The sequence below is a fragment of the Terrapene carolina genome, unplaced genomic scaffold (genome assembly GCF_002925995.2).
Source record: "Terrapene carolina triunguis isolate 2854851 unplaced genomic scaffold, T_m_triunguis-2.0 Scaffold571, whole genome shotgun sequence".
NCBI lineage: Eukaryota > Metazoa > Chordata > Testudines > Emydidae > Terrapene > Terrapene triunguis.
This window is the reverse complement of record NW_020664922.1, coordinates 29649-48038: the sequence shown is the minus strand read 5'-3', so window position 1 is coordinate 48038 and position 18390 is coordinate 29649. Positions and strand designations below refer to the sequence as shown.

The following is an 18390-nucleotide window of genomic DNA, read 5'->3' as shown; positions in this document are numbered from 1 at the left end:
ATAACTGTGCGAGGGCTGTTGGTAACACCTGTAACTGGAGGGGTGGTACAGTGATGCAGTGGGGAATGGTGGTAGCCAGGTATCCTCGCTTTGGCAACAGTGACCCCGTGAGATGATGTTGTGAGGGATGGAGGCATCTGGCTGATGTTGCTATGGTGACAGTGACTGTGTGCTGATGTAGCAGGAAGCGTTGTAACTGGCTTGTCTCCATGGTGACAGTGACTGTACATGGACATAGCAGGGAGCATGGCAAGTGGGTGACATTGCCATGGCAACAGTGATTAGACACTACTATAGCAGGGAGTGTGGTAAGCAGGTGATGCCCCCATGTGACTCCCCTGCCTCCTTTCGGAGTTAGGTGCTGGGACTTGGGGTCCTGAGGTCCTGTCTGCCCCAAGGGGGCTCCTGCCCTGGCAGGGCCTTTCCCTGCATATCCATGGGGGCGGGGGGGGGGGTGTGGTGGAGGTATCAGGCCCCAAGCTCTCTTCCCCACCCTCAGTGCTCTGTTCAGAGGGGCACCTACTGACCCCGTGCCTTCTCATGCCCCAGGTGTGCGTCCCCATGGAGCATCAGGCCTGTGGGGAGAACATGTACGTCAGTCACAACTGCTACCCCCTGCAGCAGAGCTTCTCACAACTCCAGCACATCCCGGACACCCAGCCAGGTGAGGGGTGACACAGTGGTATGTGTGGGGCCACTTACACCCTGTGGTCACGGGCCATGGGAAGTTGGAGGGGCCAGGGTCTGACAGGGGGTGGGATACCAGGCTAGATGAGCTCATTGGTTTGATTCAGGATGTCAGTAGGAGCTGGGAGTCAGGACTCCTGGCTTCTGACCCAGCTCTGGGAGGGGGGTGGGGTGTATTTTTTTCATCCCAGTGCATGTCATGCTCTACTCTCAGGGACCCTCCATGGCAGGGACGGGATGATGTTACGACAGAGGGGCCGAGGGGTCTGATCGGGGTGGCCAGAAGGGGGCGGGATATCAGGTTAGATGCGCCCATTGGTCTGGTCTAGCTCTTTCTGATGGGTTTCCCATGTTTGTGGAGTTGAGTCAGGACGTACTTCATTCCTGTCCCTCTCAGAGTGCCCCAAACATGTCACAGACATAGCGCTCCTCATCGACGGCTCGGGCAGCATCGCATCTGTGGACTTTGAAAAGATGAAGATGTTTGTCTCTGAGATCATAAAGCGTTTCCGCAAAACCGACACGCAGGTAACAGGCAGAGGCTGAACCCTGACTACGTACCCTGCCCCTCGCAGTCAGTGCTGACCCCAATGCCCCAGTGCGGCGCTAGGGGGTGCTGTGCTGCAGGGAGCAGCACTAGATTTTGCATCCAAAACCAGGAAAAAATTCCTGCAGAACCAATTACATCCTGACTGCCTGCCCCAGACCTTAACTGAGTCTGATTCCTGCTTTTCTTACCCTCCACCCCTGGGGTTGTTTTTCTCTCTTCTCCCCGTCTCCTGCAGTTCGCCCTCATGCAGTACTCAGATGAATTTACAGAGCACTTCGACTTCTCACAGTACAAGAGGAGCAGCAACCCTGATGACCTTGTCGGGGCAGTCGTGCAGCTCAGGGGTTGGACACACACGGCCACCGCCATCCGGAAAGTGGTGTAGGTATTGCCCTCCTCCCCGTGCTGACTCCACAGGGAATGGGCTGTAAAGACATGGGAGCTAAGGGATAGGGAGTCAGGACCTCTGGGTTCTATCCCCAGCTGTGGGAAGGGACTGGGGACTAGTGGTTAGAGCAGGGGGCTGGGCATCAGGACTCCTGGGCTCTGTGCCCGACTCTGGGAGGGGGATGGGCACTAGTAGGTTAGAGCGGGGAGGGAGATGCTGGGAGCAAGGACTCCAGGGGTCTATTGCCAGCTCTGAGCTTCTGAGCAAGTCACAGACCCTCAGTGTGCCTCAGTTTCACATTGGTAAAATGGAGGCAATGACAGTGGCCTCCTTTGTCAAGGACTTTGAGAACTGTAATGCCAAAGCAGTGGACGAGCGATAGGTGTTATTACGTATCAATAACCCCCCCATGCATTCCCCACCCCCCTTTTCCAGGCGGGAGCTGTTCACCTCTGGGAGAGGCGCTCGGGGTGAAGCCACCAAGATTCTTATGGTGATCACAGATGGGGAAAAAACTGGAGACATCCTTTCTTATTCAGACGTCATACCTGAGGCTGAGAGAGCTGGGATCATCCACTACGCCATCGGGGTGAGCTGCGGCTGTGCGGAGAACTAGTATGGATCTGAGCCCGTGTCCAAGGACAGGGGATGGGGAGGGGGTTCCCATCACATAAGGGAGAAGAACTGACCCCCTGGGTTGTAACTGGGCCAACGTGTGACATTATAGGAGAGCTGGAGCTCCTCTGTTGTTCAGGTTGAGCGACACTTTCTAGTTAAAGGTTGGGTTTTCTGACTGCCCTACGGTCCATGTGCTGACTCAGATTGTCATAAAATTTGGTATTCCTCGTGGGGATGCAGATTAAGATCAGTGGTCTAAATTCTGGGTCATTTGAACAAGGGGTTTCTGAGATAACCCCCCCCCCAGTTAAACAGCAAAGTCACCCAGTTCTTATAAAGCCCTTTTTGCACATCCCTGGGGCTCAAACCACGGCTCTGATCCTCCCCAAATGGATCTCAATCACTTGACATTTATCTCCATTAAAGTGCTGAGCCAAAGAGATTGAAATGGGCATCAGCAGCAAGACAAAGGGCAAGTTTACACAACACACTTAAGTCGAATTAAGTTACGTCGTCACACAGCCACCGCGGGAATTAAATCGTTTTTTCATGTCCACATTACTCTCCTGTCAGCGGCGTGCGTCCTCACCAGGGGACCTTATACTGATTTAAATGTCAGTGCGGGCCATTGTGGGGTTGAAGCCCCATGGCCCAGGGCCAACAGCTGGAGCCCCAGGCTATATTAGCCACACAGTGACTATACGGACACTGCATCAACCAAAGTACATTGACCTAAAAGCAACGCCTCTTGTGGAAGTGGAGTTATTAAGTCGGTGCAGTGGGTGAGTTACATGGGTGGGAGCTACATTTTAGTGTAGCCGCTTACAGAGGTAGGTCGACGTAAACTGCCATTCATCAACAAACTCGGGTTTAGAGTCACAGATTCCCAGGCCAGAAGGAACTTTTGCGATGATCTAGTCTGAGGTCCTGTGTAGCATGGGCCAGAGAACTGATCCCAATAATCCCTGCTGGAACCAGTGACCAGGGCCGGCGGTCGCCTAGGGCGGCAGGATTTGGAGGGTGGCATTTTGCCGCCCTCGGCAGAAATTCGGCGACGGAGGGTCTTTCCGCTCTGGGTCTTCGCCGGAAATTCGGCGGCGGGTCTTTCACTCGCTCCGGGACCCGCCGCCGAAGTGCCCCGAAGACGCGGAGCAGAAGGACCCCCACCACCAAATGCTCAGAGGAGGAGGGCTGCCGCCTAGGTCGGCAAAAACCCTGGCACCGCTCCTGCCAGTGACTGGGAGGTGCCTGACTCCACTGCTGAACCGACTGCACACAACCCACCCGGCCTAGCGCAGTGGTCCCAGCCCTTCACCCCTTGCCCTGAGACGTCCCCCAGAGACATTGCCCGCACTCACCCCTCACTACGCCCTGGAGATTGAATCACAAAGGGCCCCAGAGCGCTGACAGTCCCCATGGCAAGATGCGCTCTGTGCCCCACTGCTGATGCAACTGACACAACTCGGAGCTGAAATGAGGCAGGTTTCAAAACTTCAGGCTTGTGGGCCTGTATCCTCAAAACAGAGTGACACTTATGCCAAGATGTTTCAGCGCCCCACCTCCCCACTCACTGGAGCGGCCCAGGTTGCTGGCCGAGCCGTGCCTATTGAGGGCCCAGCAGGGCTCACGATGGGTGGCTACGTGCCATGGGCTCTTGGCTGTGATTGATGCTGGTGCCCTTGTCTCCACTGTACCTCCCTCTGCTCCGTGAAGGTCGGCAGTGAAGGCCAACAGGAGTTCCAGGACATCGCCTCTGAACCCACCAGGAAGCATATCTTCGGGGTGGACAATTTCGACACCCTCGAGTGCATCGAGACCCAGCTGCAGGACAAGATCATCATCTTAGAAGGTAACAGAGCTGGGGCAGGGGCCGCAGTGGCCCTGGGGCTCTAGAAATGGGTTTTCAAGGTCGAGATGGCCGGCATATTGGGCTGCATTAGTAGGAGCATTGCCAGCAGATTGAGGGAAGTGATTATTCCCCTCTATTTGGCACTGGTGAGGCCACATCTGGAGTATTGCATCCAGTTTTGGGGCCCCCACTACAGAAAGGATGTGGGTAAATTGGAGAGAGTCCAGCAAAGATCAACAAAAATGATTAGGGGGTTGGGACACATGATTTATGAGGAGAGGCTGAGGGAACTGGGTTTATTTACTCTGCAGAAGAGACTAGTGAGGGGAGATTTTATAGAAGCCTTCAACTACCTGAAGGGGGGTTCCAAAGAGGATGGAGCTCGGCTGTTCTCTGTGGTGGCAGATGACAGAACAAGGGGCAATGGTCTCAAGTGGCAGTGGGGGAGGTCTAGGTTGGATATTAGGAAACACTATTTCACTAGGAGGGTGGTGAAGCACTGGAATGGGTTACCTAGGGAGGTGGTGGAATCTCCATCCTTAGAGGTTTGTATGGTCCAGCTTGACAAAGCCCTGGCTGGTGTTGGTCCTGCTTTGAGCAGGGGGTTGGACTTGATAACCTCCTGAGGTCTCTTCCAACCCTGATATTCTATGATTCTGTGGGACGGGGAGCTTCTGGGAATCCAGAGCTGGGAGTGGTGGGAACCTATGACTGGTCCAGTGGGATATACCTATACGGGAGCAATGGGAAGCTGAGTTTCAACAACATACCCACAACCTCTGGGGACATGAATGATGCTTACCTTGGTAAAAAAAAAAAAAAAAAAAAAAAGATTTCCCCTTACCTATTTAAACAGCCCCTGCTCATCACCCCAGAGGTAGCTGCATCTTAGTTCTGGGGAAGGGATCTCTGTGTAGCACTGTTTGTGACACCCTGACACGCCAATATTCACCACTGTCATGTAATTAGGATATGTTTTGTACAAAGTATGTCTTGTGAGGGATTATTCTAAAAGTCTTGATCTGCTGAACATTAATCTCATTGGATTGTATGTGTTATCGTTCCATGTGAAGTTATAAAGTTTGGCTACGTATGTGTTACTGAAACGTGTGCTGAGGTTCACAACACCCACAAGCCGCCTTTCAGGTACAACGGTAAAAAGTCCAAACAGTGTTAATGGCTTATAGAGTAAATTCACATAAGCACATGGATTACCCCAGGAAGTGGGTACAGTACAAAACTTGTCAGAGATAGCACTACACAATGGGAACTGTTTGGCCCAGGTCACAGCAAAAGAGCTTTACAGTGAGTGGGAAGAAGATATAAAAAGGGGACAATGATTTCATGGGGGACCTCACTCTCCCTACAACAACACACCTGGAAATATCTGAGGGGCAAAGACTGAACTGTGGGAAGTGATGGTCCCAGGCTAGAGGGATTTTTAGCCTGAGTATGAAAACCTGGGAAAGCCAAGGCGACTTGTGCCTTAAGAATGTGCTGCCTGTTTATCATCAGGGTGAGAATCTGCTAATTTGTATACTAACTATCTAGTGTGTTATGCTGAGTTTGCAGGTTTTATTTATTTATTAAGGTAATCTGCTTTGTTCTGTTTGCTTTCCCTTATAATCACTTACAATTTACCTTTTGTAGTTAATAAAGTTATTTCTTGTTTATAGTAAGACCCAGTTTGTGCAATTCATACCTGGAGGGTGCAAGAAGCTGTGCACATCTCTCTCCACATTGAGGGAGAGGGTGAATTTTTAGGAGCTTGCACTGTGCAGATCTCTCTGGACAGTGTAAGACAGTATTATTTCGAGTTTATTTCCCCAAAAGGTGTGCACGTGAGTTCCAGGTGAGACCTCTCACATAGAGCTGACTTCGGTCTGTGTCTGCCGCTGGGTGTGGCCCTACCTGTGTGTGTGTGCTGCATAACCGGAGAGCCTAATTCAGCAAAACAGGGAGAGGGAATCCAGGCTGGTGGAGCAGGAGAGGCTCAGTGAAAACCCAGTACATCAGGTGGCATCCCAGACAGGGTGTTCCAACCCATCACACTGTTGTATAGCTGTTTCCCATGTCACCTCCCCATGTCTCTCTTTTCCTTTGAGGTTATTCATCTCAGGTCATCACAGCCAATGGGCAGACCACCTACATGGTCGGGGCCCCTCTATGCCAAGGCACCGGCAAAGTCATCCTGTTCAGCCGAGATACCAAGGGTGGGGAATGGACACCCGGATCGGAGCTGTTGGGAGAGCAGGTATGGGGAGTGTTACAGGTAATGTGGAGTGTGGGTGTGAGAGAAGAAGAGCTCTGGAGGAAGCCTGTAAGCTTTTGACATCGTGTAATATTTGTGTTTGGCCTCACCTTCAGGAACGCTTCGGTCAGAGAGCCTCAGGCAGGGGATAAACTTGACTGGTTTAGAGAACTGCACCACAGCTGACATTCAGCATCTCTCCCACATCCCACTTCTGTTACCTTCACTTACAGTCTAGACGGAACTCATAAGGTGGATACGGACAGAGGCCCAGGCCCACCAAGGGACTTAGGCATTGTGATGCTGCAGGGAGGCACCTGCCTCTGACAGCGATCGATGAATGGGGGGAGGGGAGAGAGAGACACAGGCACTCTTCACCTACTCGACATGTTGGGTCTCATCCAATAGGCATGCTCAGAGCTGCCGAGATATTCACAAACCAGCTGGAGGAGACAAGAGAGGTTTCCCATATAGCCTGGGGGTTGGCGTTCTAACCTAGGACATGGGTGACCCCTGGTTCAAATCCCTGATTTGCCTGATTAGAAAGAAAGATTTAACCAGGTAGCTGCCGTCTCTCAGGCTGTAGGGTGGTTGTGATTTGCACATGTTCTGTGGCCCAACTGATACTTAATTACTCAATTAAAGTGGAACAACTTTAACAAGGGAGACTGAGGGAGCCTACATCAGAGTATCCCACAGCTCAGGTGTTAGAGCACTGAACTGAGAAATAGCAGGTGCCTGTTCAATTCCTTCTCCTCTGACCACACCTACTCTAGGTGGAGGAGGAGTTAGATGGAGGAGCACCTGTCTTCCCCCAGGCTGGGATGGATGGAGGGAGAAATGGGCACCGGGCAACTGCATGCTTAGAGTAAGACAGTAAGGCACATGCCCTGCCCTTGAGACAGCAACAAAGGAGCTCCTGCTGCAAAAATTTTGGCACCAAGTCAGTTTAGGCACCTACAGGGGTCAGCGGCAGCCAGGCAGAGGTTTTGCAGCTCACAGAGGCAGTAAAGTCCAGGGGGTTAAGCACATAAATACCTTTGTGGATCTAGGCTAGAGAGTCTCAGGCAAGGAAATAACATTACTAGTGATATTAACAGTGTCTGTAAAAGATCACACTACACTAACAAAGTGAATTTCTCTAAGTCCAATTGCCTGTACATGCCACCTAAACAAAACCTATAACAGTGGCTCAGTCAATGATGAACTTGACTTGTGATAGCCCAACCTCTGAAAAGAATTGCACCACAGTTAGCATTCAGCATCCCCGTCCCTCCAAGATCTAGCTGCCTGTCTGTTCAAGAACGCTTACAGAGATAGCGCCACTGGCTGCACTGAAGGAGAGTGAGGCTAAGGATGAAATGGACATTGGGACTGAATCCATATCCCCAGAGGGTGAGAAGGGTCCTAGTGGGAGAAGAAGCAGAAGGTGACTAAATTAAGGGGGTGGCTTATCTGCCTCTCCAGAACGGCTCGTATTTCGGGAGTATACTGTGCGCTGTGGACCTCGACAGAGATGGGAACATGGACCTGGTTCTAATCGGAGCCCCTTTGTACCATACACCTCTGAATGGAGGACGGGTCTATATCTGCCCGATTAACTTGCCGGTAAGAAAGAGGAGTGCAGCCATGGGGAAGATGGGTGGCCGGGGGTTATTGTTTGCCTGGACTGCTGTGATGCTGTGACAATTAGTATTGCAGTAGGGGCCATGGTGCTCCAGGAAGCAGGGTAGAGGCTCAGTAGGGGGCGCTCTTCCCTCCCAGTTAGTTCTGGCCCCAGAGTCGGGAGGGGGGACACACACTGTGCTGCTGAGAGAGGGGAAGGAGCTTGGTAGGGATCACTCTCTGATGACAGCAAGTGCTGATCCTTTCCTCATGTGTCTTTTTGGATTGGGTCTGCAGGGGACGACGATGATCTGCACCAAGACACTACATGGGCAGACGGGGGAAGTGTCTGGGCACTTCGGGGCCAGCATGTCTGAAATTGGGGACATCAGCGGGGACGGACAGACGGATGTGGCCATCGGGGCTCCCATGGAGGATGACAATCATGGGGCCTTGTACATCTTCCATGGGGAAAAGGGAGGCCTCAGTCCCCAGTACAGACAGGTGAGCCCAACTCCTATGGGGAGGGGTCAGTACACAGCCCTGAAGGGACAGCCCTAGTGCCCATTATATAGATACTCACCCCTTTCCTAGCCCTTATCCTCTGGTGCCCCCTAATGCTCATTATATAGTACACTCACCCCTTCTGCATCCCTTACCGCTCTCTCTGCCCTACAGCGCATCGAGGGGTCACGGTTTCCCAGCAGGCTGCACTACTTTGGCCAGGTTGTCAGTGGCGGGACAGATCTGACGGGAGATGGACTGCCGGATATCGCGGTGGGGGCACAGGGGCAGGTCCTGCTGCTGAGGTAAGTAACTCTGTGTCGTTGCACTGCTCTGCACGACAATCTCAGGCCTTGTCTACACTAGAGAGTGCTTTTGATACAAGGTATGCCGACGATCTAAAAGTGCAATAATTTCATCGCTATTCCATGTCCACACTACGGTCCTTGTGTCAGCAGAGCGCATCCACACTTGGTGCTGTAGCACTGAGAGTGAGAGCAGTGCACTGTGAGACCAATCTCAGTGTGCTACTTACCACATTCCACAGCTAGGTGTTGTGGGAAGGTGGAGTGGATCGCAGTGCATCATGGGTGTGGAATCAATGTCCCATGATGCAGTTCTTTCCGTCCCAGCATTCCATGGTCTTTCAACTGCATTCTGTGGCATTTTTCAATGGTTCTTGTTTACCGTGCGCCTGCCATCTCTGTCTGAAAACATGGATCCTGCACTGATCTGTACTGTTGTGGTCGCTGTTACGAACACATCGTGGATGGTCATGCAGTATATCATGAGCTCCCAATCTGAACAGGAACCAGAGTTGCCTGATCCGCTATGTGCCATGGAAAGAACCAACACCAGATTACTTTTGGTATTCATGGAGCAGCTGAACACAGTGGACCATCGCTTTTGAGCTTGGGAAACAAGCACTGATTGGTGGGATCACATTGTTATGCAGCTCTGAGATGACGAGCAGTGGGTGCAGAAAACCACCTTCCTGGAACTGTGTACAGAGCTCACCCCAGCCCTGCAGTGGAAGGACACCAAAATGAGAGCTGCCCTCTTGGTGGAGAAGTGTGTGGCGACTGCAGTGTCAAAGCTGGCGACCCTTGACTGCTACCTGGTGGTTGGGAATCAGTTTGAAGTCCATTGCAGGGGCTGCATTAATGCAAGTGTGCAGGGCCATTAATCAAATCCTGCTACAAAGGACCATGACTCTTTGCAATGTACGTGAAATAGTGAATGGCTTTGTGGAAATGAGATTCCCTAACTGCAGCATATAGATAGATGGAACGCATATTCCAATTTTGGCCCCTGACCATCTTGTAACGGAGTACATCAACAGAAAGGGGCACTTTTCTATGTTATTGCAGGCACTTGTAGATCACCGTGGGTGTTTTGCTGACATCAACGTGAGGTGGTCGGGGAAGGTGCATGACATGTGCATCTTCAGGAGCACCGGCCTGCACAGAAAGCTGCAAGCAGGGACTTTCTTTCCAGACCAAAAGATTCCAGTGGGTGATGTTGAAATGCTCATCGTGATCCTGGCAGACCCAGAGTATCCCTTACTCCCATGGCTGATGGAGCCTTAAATGGGAAACCTGGACAACAGCAAGGAGCGGTTCAACAACAGACTGAGTAGATGTAGAATGACTGTGGAATGTGCCTTTGGCAGATTAAAAGTGCGCTGGCGATGCCTTTAGGGAAGGTTAGATCTTAGTGAGGAAAACATTCCAATGATCAGAGCTGCCTGTGAGGCTAAGGGTGAAAAGCTTGCTTGGGGTGGAGTGCTGAGCCAGATCACCTGGATGCTGATTTTGAGCAGCCAGATAACATGGCTATTGGAGGGGCACAATGGGGGCTATTCGAATCAGGGAGGCTTTGAGGCAACATTTTGAGAATGAGAACCAGTAATCTGCCATGCTTCATTAAGCTCAGTTATCTGTAGTGTAGACAAGGCCACACACAGTAACAATACGTTGTGTGTGTGTGTCTGTCTGTCTCACCTGTACTGGAGAAAGGCACAATAATAGCTTTGCTGCAGGGCTGGCGAGTTGCATGAGCCCGTGGTGCTTGGGCTCCAGGAATATTCTGTACCTAGGGGCCTGTCTCCACCAAAGTCTGGGTCCGAGTCCCACCTGCTGCCCCCACATACCTCCCTGGTGCCTCCCCTGCCCTTGCTTCTATTGGCTGAGGTGGGGCTGAGGGTGGGGGAAGAGGTGGTGTTCACAGCACTGTGGATTTGTGGGTGGGGGTGCTGGGCATAGTGTGTCCAGGGAGTGTGGTATGGGGGGCTCTGTTGCAACCCAAACCGCTCCCACACCCAAACTTCCTCCCAGAGCCTGAACCCCCAAGCACCCTCCTGCTTCCAAACTCCCTCCCAGACCTGACACTCCCTCCTGAACCCATACCCTCTGCCCCAGCCCAGAGCCCGCACCCAGCACCCAAACTCCCTTCCAGATCCTTAGGCAGGTGTGAATGTGTGGCAGGGTGTGTGGGAGGACAGGACTTGGACCTGTTCTGGGCACCACCAAAAATTATACAAACCTGATGCCCCTGCTTTGCTGCTCCCTTCTCTGCCCCCCAGCATCTCCTCTAGCAGAGCTGCATATCCATAACTTGTCTCCCTGGGGTGCTGTGAGCACATCCAGGCTGGGTGGGAGGCTCTGGGGAGGGAGGGGGTCTGGCCCCATTGCAGAGAGCAGCTCAGTGATGGTTCTGTTCCCCCCATGGCAGGTCCCGGCCGGTGCTCAGAGTCGGGGTCTCCATCAGCTTCCAGCCTCCAACCATTCCCACCTCGGCCTTCAACTGCCAGGGGCAGGAGCAGCTCAGCACAGAGGCCAGCAGAGCAGAGGTCTGCTTCACCGTCACTAAGAGCACCATGGACAGCCTAGGTCAGACCAAACCCATCCCCCGCTCCCCTGCACTCTGAGTCAGCCAGTTCCTTGCCCTGGGGCTGGACTCGAGCCAGCTCCGCCTAGAGGGAAAAGGCTCCATGTCCCATTTCCCCTTGAGGTTCCCACTGTGTCTCTCTCTGTCCCTCATTTCCTCTCCCCCGTAGGTGACAGGATCTTCAGCACCATCCATTACAGCCTGTCCCTGGACCCCGGGCAGACAAAGATCCGAGTCACCTTCGACTCCACCGGCCCTGTCCTGAGCAGGGAGCTGCGGCTCAGCATTGAGAAGAAATGTGAGACGTACGGGATAATGTTACCTGTGAGTGCTGGGGGGTCGGGTCCTAACTCCTTCCCCTCCCGCTGCGTCTGCCCCTCCAACCCTGCCCCTTGCCCCCATGTCACCCAGAGAACAAACCTCTCTCTGGGTCCCAGCTCCCCTTTCCTTTCAGAGACACAACGTGTTTCTGTTTCCCCAGCTCTGTCCCGAAGACATTCTGGCCCCCATCACCCTACGCTTCAACTACACCCTGACGGGGGAGCCCATCGCTGCCGCCAGTGGCCTCAGACCCATCCTGAGCGAGGACTCTGTGCTGGTGTCTGCAGGCTCGGTAAGGTGCCAGAGCCAGGCTCCACGGTGGGTCTGCTGCAGGAATCGAACCAGTGATGTTGGCATTCAAAAGCGAGAGACTGCAACGTTCAGAGCCAGCAGCAGCTTCCTAAACCCCTTACAGAGTGTGGACACTAGAGGGCGACAGAGATGGATGCTGAGTTTGCCTTGGCTAGGGACCTGTCTCCCCTATGTGGGAACATTCCAATTTCTCCTCAACGTTCCCAAAATTTCTCTCCAAAAACCAAAATATTTTTGGCTAAAAAAATTATTTTTTCTGAACATTTTTCAAAATTTATTTTGGCCAGGGCCCCTTGGAGGGGAAAGGCCCCATGCCCTGTTCCCCATCCCCCCGCGAGCCAGGCAGGCCCCCTGACCTGCCAGCCCTAGAAGAGTGATACTGTTGCTGGCCAGAGCCGGGAGGTGGAAGGGGGAAGAGGGGTATGGGTGAGTGGGTGGGTGGCAAGGACGGGGCTGATGATGGGTTCAGCTGTCCCCTGTGCAGGGGACTGGGAGGTGCTGAGGTAACTGGAGGGCCCCTGGGTCCCTGCAGTGTCGCTCTGGCAGATGGTGCTGCAGCCCTCTCCCCATTGACCCCTGCCCTCCTGGTCTCCCCCCAGCTCCCGTTTCAGAAGGACTGCAGCATGGATGGCCGCTGCGATGACCAGTTAGCAGTCTCCTTCAATTTCTCTGGGTAAATCACCAAATCCTCCCTGCAAAATCACCCGCCATGGGGGGACCCATCCAGCTTGATCACACCTTGGATTTCCAGTGCTGATGGATCCTGGGTGGCGGGCACTGCTGTGGTGAAGATCGCAGCACTGGGGTCCCTGGCTGGGCACTGCTAGAGGAAGTTCACAGAGCAGCCAGGGCACTGCCTTGAGGAGGCTCACCCCTTTCTCCCCCCCCTTAGCTTGAGCACCCTGGTGGTGGGGGTCACCCCTGAACTCAACATCACCGTCTCCATCCAGAACCACGGGGAGAATTCCTACAACGCCAGGGTGCAGTTCTTCTACCCGTCCGCGCTGTCCTACCGCCGGGTCCTGCTGCTCCAGGTACCCCAATGCACACCGGGCATGAGGGGCAGCCTCTGCAGGTGGCGCTGTGCTGCAGAGAGTGGGCAGGAGACTTGTCAGGGGATGCTGCTCTGCAGGCAGGAGGTCAGCAGGGGGCACCGTGCAGCAGGGAGTTGGCTGGGAACTCAGTTTGGAGCGCCGTGCTGCACGGAGTGTGTGAGAGCTTGGCCGGTGGTGTCGTGCTGCAGGGAGAGGGCAGGGGTCTCAGCAGGGGGCGCTGTGGCCCCATCTCTCACTGGCTGGTCCCCTGTGCTCAGTCTAACAGGAGGGCCATGACCATTAAGTGCAGCTCAGCGGAGGGCTTGGAGGAGCAATCTCAAAGGAACAGCACCTGCCACATCAACCACCCCATCTTCTGGAGCGGGGCCGAGGTAGGGACGGGCCCTGGCCTGTGAACTCCCCAGGGGTGAGCCCAGCTGGGAGCAGAGAGGGGCAGTTCCCTGGGGTCAGCCCAGCCCGTGACCAGAGATGTGCTGGGGAAAGCGCCACGGGGAGCCCGGCGAGTCAGTGCAAACAGAGCCCTGAGGTCACTCCGGGGCTGGGGTCAGGCCCTGCCGGGGCTGGAAACCACGGGCCAGACTTGGGGGGCTGGAAATCAGGCCTCACTGGGGAGAAAAGAACAAAGGGAGGGGCTGTTCCCTCCCCCATTTGGGGTCCTTAAAATGATGGTTAACGGGGTGTTGCCATGGCACGGAGCCGGCTGAGGTCTCTGGATCCCAAACCAGGTTAACACTGTTTAATGTTGGACAGGGACAGGGTCATGTTAACTCCCTTTGCCGCTCTGGGGCCATTTATTCCATCTAAGTTCATACAAGAGCCTCCCCTCCCCCATCTTCCATGCCTGCTCCACCCCCGCAATCTCTGGCAATTCCCCAGACCCCGAGCCCACTGCTCCCTCACCCCCCGTGTTTTCCAGGTCATCTTTGTTGCCACTTTCGATGTCTCCTCTGAGGCCGACCTGGGAGACAGGCTGCAGATCACGGCAAACGCCAGCAGGTGAGGGGGCTGTGTAGGGCCGGGGAGCGGGCTCGGGGGCAGTGGGAGGGACCTGTACATGGAGCAGGACAGTGCAGAGAAGTGTGGTGCAGCCTCCTTGCACAGTTAACTGGCTGCATCTCCTCACATCTGTCTCCTTTGCTCTCCCCTCTGCCCAGTGACAATGGCGGCCTGATCACCGAGAGCATAACTCAACAGGAGAAGCTGCTGGTCAAGTACGGCATCTTGATCATCCTCACCAGGTAGGTCAGTGCGGAGACAGAGGGGAGAGCGCCCCCTGCTGGGCCCCCATCCTGTTCCCTGCAGGACAGCGCCCCCTAGCACCACATGGGGTCATAGGTGCCAGCGCTGACTGCAAGGGGAGAGCGCCCCCTACTGAGCCCTTTCTTGCAGCACAGCGCCCCCTTCTGAACATGACACCCCACCCTCCAGCCCCATTCATCACACTCCCGTCTCTCTCCTTCTTTCCGTCCTTTGCCTCCCCAGCCTGAAGGAGTCGACCAAGTACGTCAGCTTCTCCGCCAAGGAGGCAGGGACCAGCGTGCCAGTGACACATGCCTACAAGGTGAGGCCGGCACCTCAGAGTGTGAGGGGGGAGACGGGGCAAGTGGGAGGGAGTGGAACTGCCTGAGTTAGACTTAGTGGGTTAGAGTATGGAGGGGTGGAGACAGGGAGGGAGCCAGGACTCCTGGGTTCTATCCCCAGCTCCGGCAGGGAAGTGGGGTCTGAGGGTTAGAGCGGGGGCTGGGGATCAGAGCTCCTGGGTTCTCTTCCTGCAGTGCCCTATGGCGAGTCTGTTTCTTTCAGGTCAAGAACCTGCGGCACCGAAGTGTCCCCATCTCAGTCACGTTCCAGTTCCCCGTGGAGCTGGGAGGGATCCGGGTGTGGGACGCCTCTGAGGTCGTCCCCTCCAAGGTACCTGCCTCTCCCTGCCCTTGTGTGTGTGTGTGTGAGATGGGCCCAGTGACACCTGCTCTGCCCTACAGCGCCCCCTGCTGGGACAGGCTGCCTGGGGGAAAGACCCATTCCCCAGCCTCTGAACCTGCCAGTCCTGTGCCCTGGTGCCAGATTGGTGCTGGTGCCCCCTAGAGGGGAAGTTCCCATGTCCCCTTCCCACCCCAATTACCACTGTGTGTCTCTCCCTCCCCAGCCCGAGCTGGTTCAGTGCAACAGTGAGGTGGATACACCAGGTTCAAAGGACTTTGTGAAGCAGATGAGCGATCGCCCCCTGCTGGTGAGTACAGACCGGTGCAGATCCCAGCAGCTCTTCTCCCTCTGCACTAAAACAGACAGCAAGTGCTGTAGACAGACCCAGACCCTCATGGCCATGCTGAGCCCCCGCACGCCCCCTGACTCACCCGGTGATATTCTTCCACCCCCAGAACTGCTCCGTGGCCACCTGTAAGAAGATCCGGTGCAGAATCACCTCCCTGGAAATGCAGCAACCACTGGAGTTTATGATCAAAGGGAACGTCAGCTTACAGTGGGTCTCCCAGGTACAAGAGCTTCCTCTGCCTCTCTGCACCAGGCGAGGAATCCCCCCCATGCGAACAGCCCTAGAGGTGGCTGCATCTCAGTGCTGGGCAAGGGATTGCTCCTATGTGAACAGCCTGTAAATTGCTCTGGGTCCCCCTGGGACGATGCTCTGGGCTGGTTTGTGTCGTTTCTGGTCAGGGACGGTGAATTTCTCTGTTCCAGACACAGCAGCAGAAAGTGAGTCTGGTGAGCGAGGCCCGGATTGAATACGAGGAGAAGAAATACACCCAGAAGGAGGGATTCGTCCAGCGCCAGGTACCAGAGTGACTGCACCCGGGAGAGAGAGCATCGGCTAGTGGTTAGAGCTGGGAGCCAGGAATTCTGGGTCCTGTCCCTGCTCTGGGAGGAAGTGGGGTCTGGTGTGTTAGAGCGGGGAGGGTGATGGTGCCAGGACTCCTGGGTCCCCATCTCACGGCTCCTCTCCCCCAGGTGCAGACGGTGGTGGAGCGCTCCGAAGCCTATAACTACCTGCCCATCATTGTGGGCAGCGGCGTGGGGGGCCTGGTCCTGCTGGCTCTCATCACCGCAGCCCTCTACAAGGTGAGTGGGGCAGGGCTCTAACCCCTTCCCTACAGCTCATCACCCTGGGGGCGGGGCCTGTGGCTCTCCCAGCTGGTGGGGGAGGGGCAAGGGTCTTTCCTTCAGAGGTTCCCACAGCCCGTCCCTCTCCCTCCTCGGCCATAAGCCTGTGTCTGTCTGTCTCTCCCCCTCTCCCCCCTCTGCCTCCTTCCAGCTCAGCTTCAAGCCCCAGTACAAGCAGATGATGGAGGATGCTGTGGAAGGCGAGGGGTCTCGCCTGATCCTGAGTGCAACCGCTGGCAACCCCCCTGCTTCTGATACCCTCAAACAATAGCCCCCCATGCGCTCCCCTAGATGGGTCACAGAACCCCCAAATTTTAATTGCTAAAGCTGGGCACGCTCACTCTGCCCTCCTCCTTGTCCCCCTCCCCCACCGGCATGAGTTGCCAACGTTGGCACACACACCCTGGCTTTGCCTCCCTCTGGGTTGTTCCAGATCCACCCCCGCCCCCTTATGCTTGCCACCTCCAAGATGCAGAGAGACCGGCCACTGCCCATCCCCCAACCAACAAAAGAGGTCCTAGTGCCAACTAGAGCTAATCGTTACTCAAATTACGCTGGGCAGAATTCTATTTACCTTTTTATAATTTGAATGGAGAACAGTGAGGTTATTTTTCTAGGCATTTTTTTTAGAATTCTATTGATTTAAATTCTGATGTGGAAAATTATGGGTTTTAAGCATTCCACCCCCGTTTTTATCAATTTAAATGATCCCGGTTGTGGGAATTTGTGTGTGTCGGGGGTCAGGCCATATGGGAAGGTCCGACAGTTATTTAATGGCAGTAGAGGTTGAGATTCAAAAAGTTAAAGCTTTATAGCTATGCTGGGAAGGATGGATTTTTATTGGTAAATGTTGAATTCATCACACACAGGCAAACTGCTGGCAAAATATTTCCATCGCTAATAATTGAAATTTTCTGCTTGAGAACATATTGGAGTTTGATTTAAGGTTATTTATTTCATATATTTTGACACGTGATGTTAATAATTTGTATTTGAATTGTTATAAAATGTGACCTTTTAAAATCAATGTCTGTTGTCATTACAGAATTAGGGTCTGATTCCCCTCCCCCCAGTAATTTTCCACAACTGAAAATTTAAATGAATAAAAATCAAAAACTTTTGCTTAGAAATAAACAGTACTGTGCATGGAAATTATTTTTAAAAAGAATTCTGCCAAGCCTATTTATAACTTCTAAAAACACAAACTGTTGACATCACATGTCAAATTGCACAAAGTAATTATCCTGAAAGCAGCCCCAGTGACATCCACACAGCCACAAATTTTCTACACAATAAGGTGGGACACTAGAAAGTTCTCCAGGAGCATTTTTCTTTCTTTGTCTAGCTGCATGTTTTGATTGTTATCGACGGAAACATTTTCCCTCGGTTTGGGGGGCGGTGAAACTGATGTTTGCTGACAATTACCACTAAAAATCTCACCGTCCCAAGCCTACCTAAAACGCGGAGTGAAAGGGCAACAAAATCGACCCCCACAAACCCCTGAACCCCTATATAGGTATTACTGTGTTCTGTTAGAGAATGACAGATCCTCAGAGCTGCATTCCCCTGCCCTGGTGAGAAACTAACAAATACATAAAGGATAAACGACATTCCCATTTGGGGAATAGAAGAGATGTTCAGTGGTGAACAGGGGTGAGGTTCTGGCCCCTTTCCCCACAGCTGCCCATCATGAGCCCCCACACTCGGTGCCTCCCAGGAGCTTCTGCCTAGGAGGGAACCTTCGTCCCCTCCCAGGAGACTCTGCCTCTTCCACCCTGCTCCTGCCCCTCCCTGTTGGTGAGCTGTGAGTCCAGCTCACGTCCTGGCGCTGAGAGAAACTGCCGTGGTTCGGCAGGCTGAGCATGGCCACCTGCACACCCGGCCACGTGTCCTGCGTGGTAGATACAAATTCACTGCATGTGTGGCTGTCCATACTCACGTCTGGCAGAGGGACATCAAACCCCCAGACGTTAAATCTTTTCACTGGCAACAGGCAAGGCAGGACAAAAAGTGCCAGGCCAGTTAAAAATCATCCAGGTGGCAACACTATGTGGGACGATCTGGATCCATATCCTGATGCCCCTTGCTGAACTTAAAACCTCCCAACCAGAGCGTCCGTGGCAGGGCTGGGAGCCAGGACTCCTGGACTCTATCCCAGGAGCTGTGAAAGGGAGTGGGGTCTAGTGGGTTAGAGCAGGAGGCCCGTTCTTGGCCGGTGTCTGACCCACGCTCGGCACAGCAGGGGCT

At 53.9% G+C, this 18390-nt stretch overlaps 1 protein-coding gene across 1 annotated transcript in view; it reads left to right on the top strand.

Moving 5' to 3' along the window:
- LOC115271352 (integrin alpha-M-like) overlaps positions 1-16414 on the top strand; it is a 24292-nt gene extending 7878 nt beyond the window's left edge. Inside the window, exons 3-26 of the mRNA XM_029913289.1 lie at positions 550-664; positions 1085-1215; positions 1473-1618; positions 2061-2214; positions 3957-4092; positions 6198-6364; positions 7811-7951; positions 8246-8452; positions 8627-8757; positions 11186-11343; positions 11511-11665; positions 11823-11954; positions 12574-12647; positions 12867-13008; positions 13287-13400; positions 13946-14025; positions 14184-14267; positions 14512-14590; positions 14833-14940; positions 15176-15259; positions 15408-15521; positions 15724-15816; positions 15991-16101; positions 16295-16414. Of these exons, the coding sequence (XP_029769149.1) occupies positions 550-664; positions 1085-1215; positions 1473-1618; positions 2061-2214; positions 3957-4092; positions 6198-6364; positions 7811-7951; positions 8246-8452; positions 8627-8757; positions 11186-11343; positions 11511-11665; positions 11823-11954; positions 12574-12647; positions 12867-13008; positions 13287-13400; positions 13946-14025; positions 14184-14267; positions 14512-14590; positions 14833-14940; positions 15176-15259; positions 15408-15521; positions 15724-15816; positions 15991-16101; positions 16295-16414 (2976 nt within the window). The remainder of the gene's footprint in view (positions 1-549; positions 665-1084; positions 1216-1472; positions 1619-2060; positions 2215-3956; positions 4093-6197; positions 6365-7810; positions 7952-8245; positions 8453-8626; positions 8758-11185; positions 11344-11510; positions 11666-11822; positions 11955-12573; positions 12648-12866; positions 13009-13286; positions 13401-13945; positions 14026-14183; positions 14268-14511; positions 14591-14832; positions 14941-15175; positions 15260-15407; positions 15522-15723; positions 15817-15990; positions 16102-16294) is intronic.
- Positions 16415-18390: the final 1976 nt, after the last annotated feature.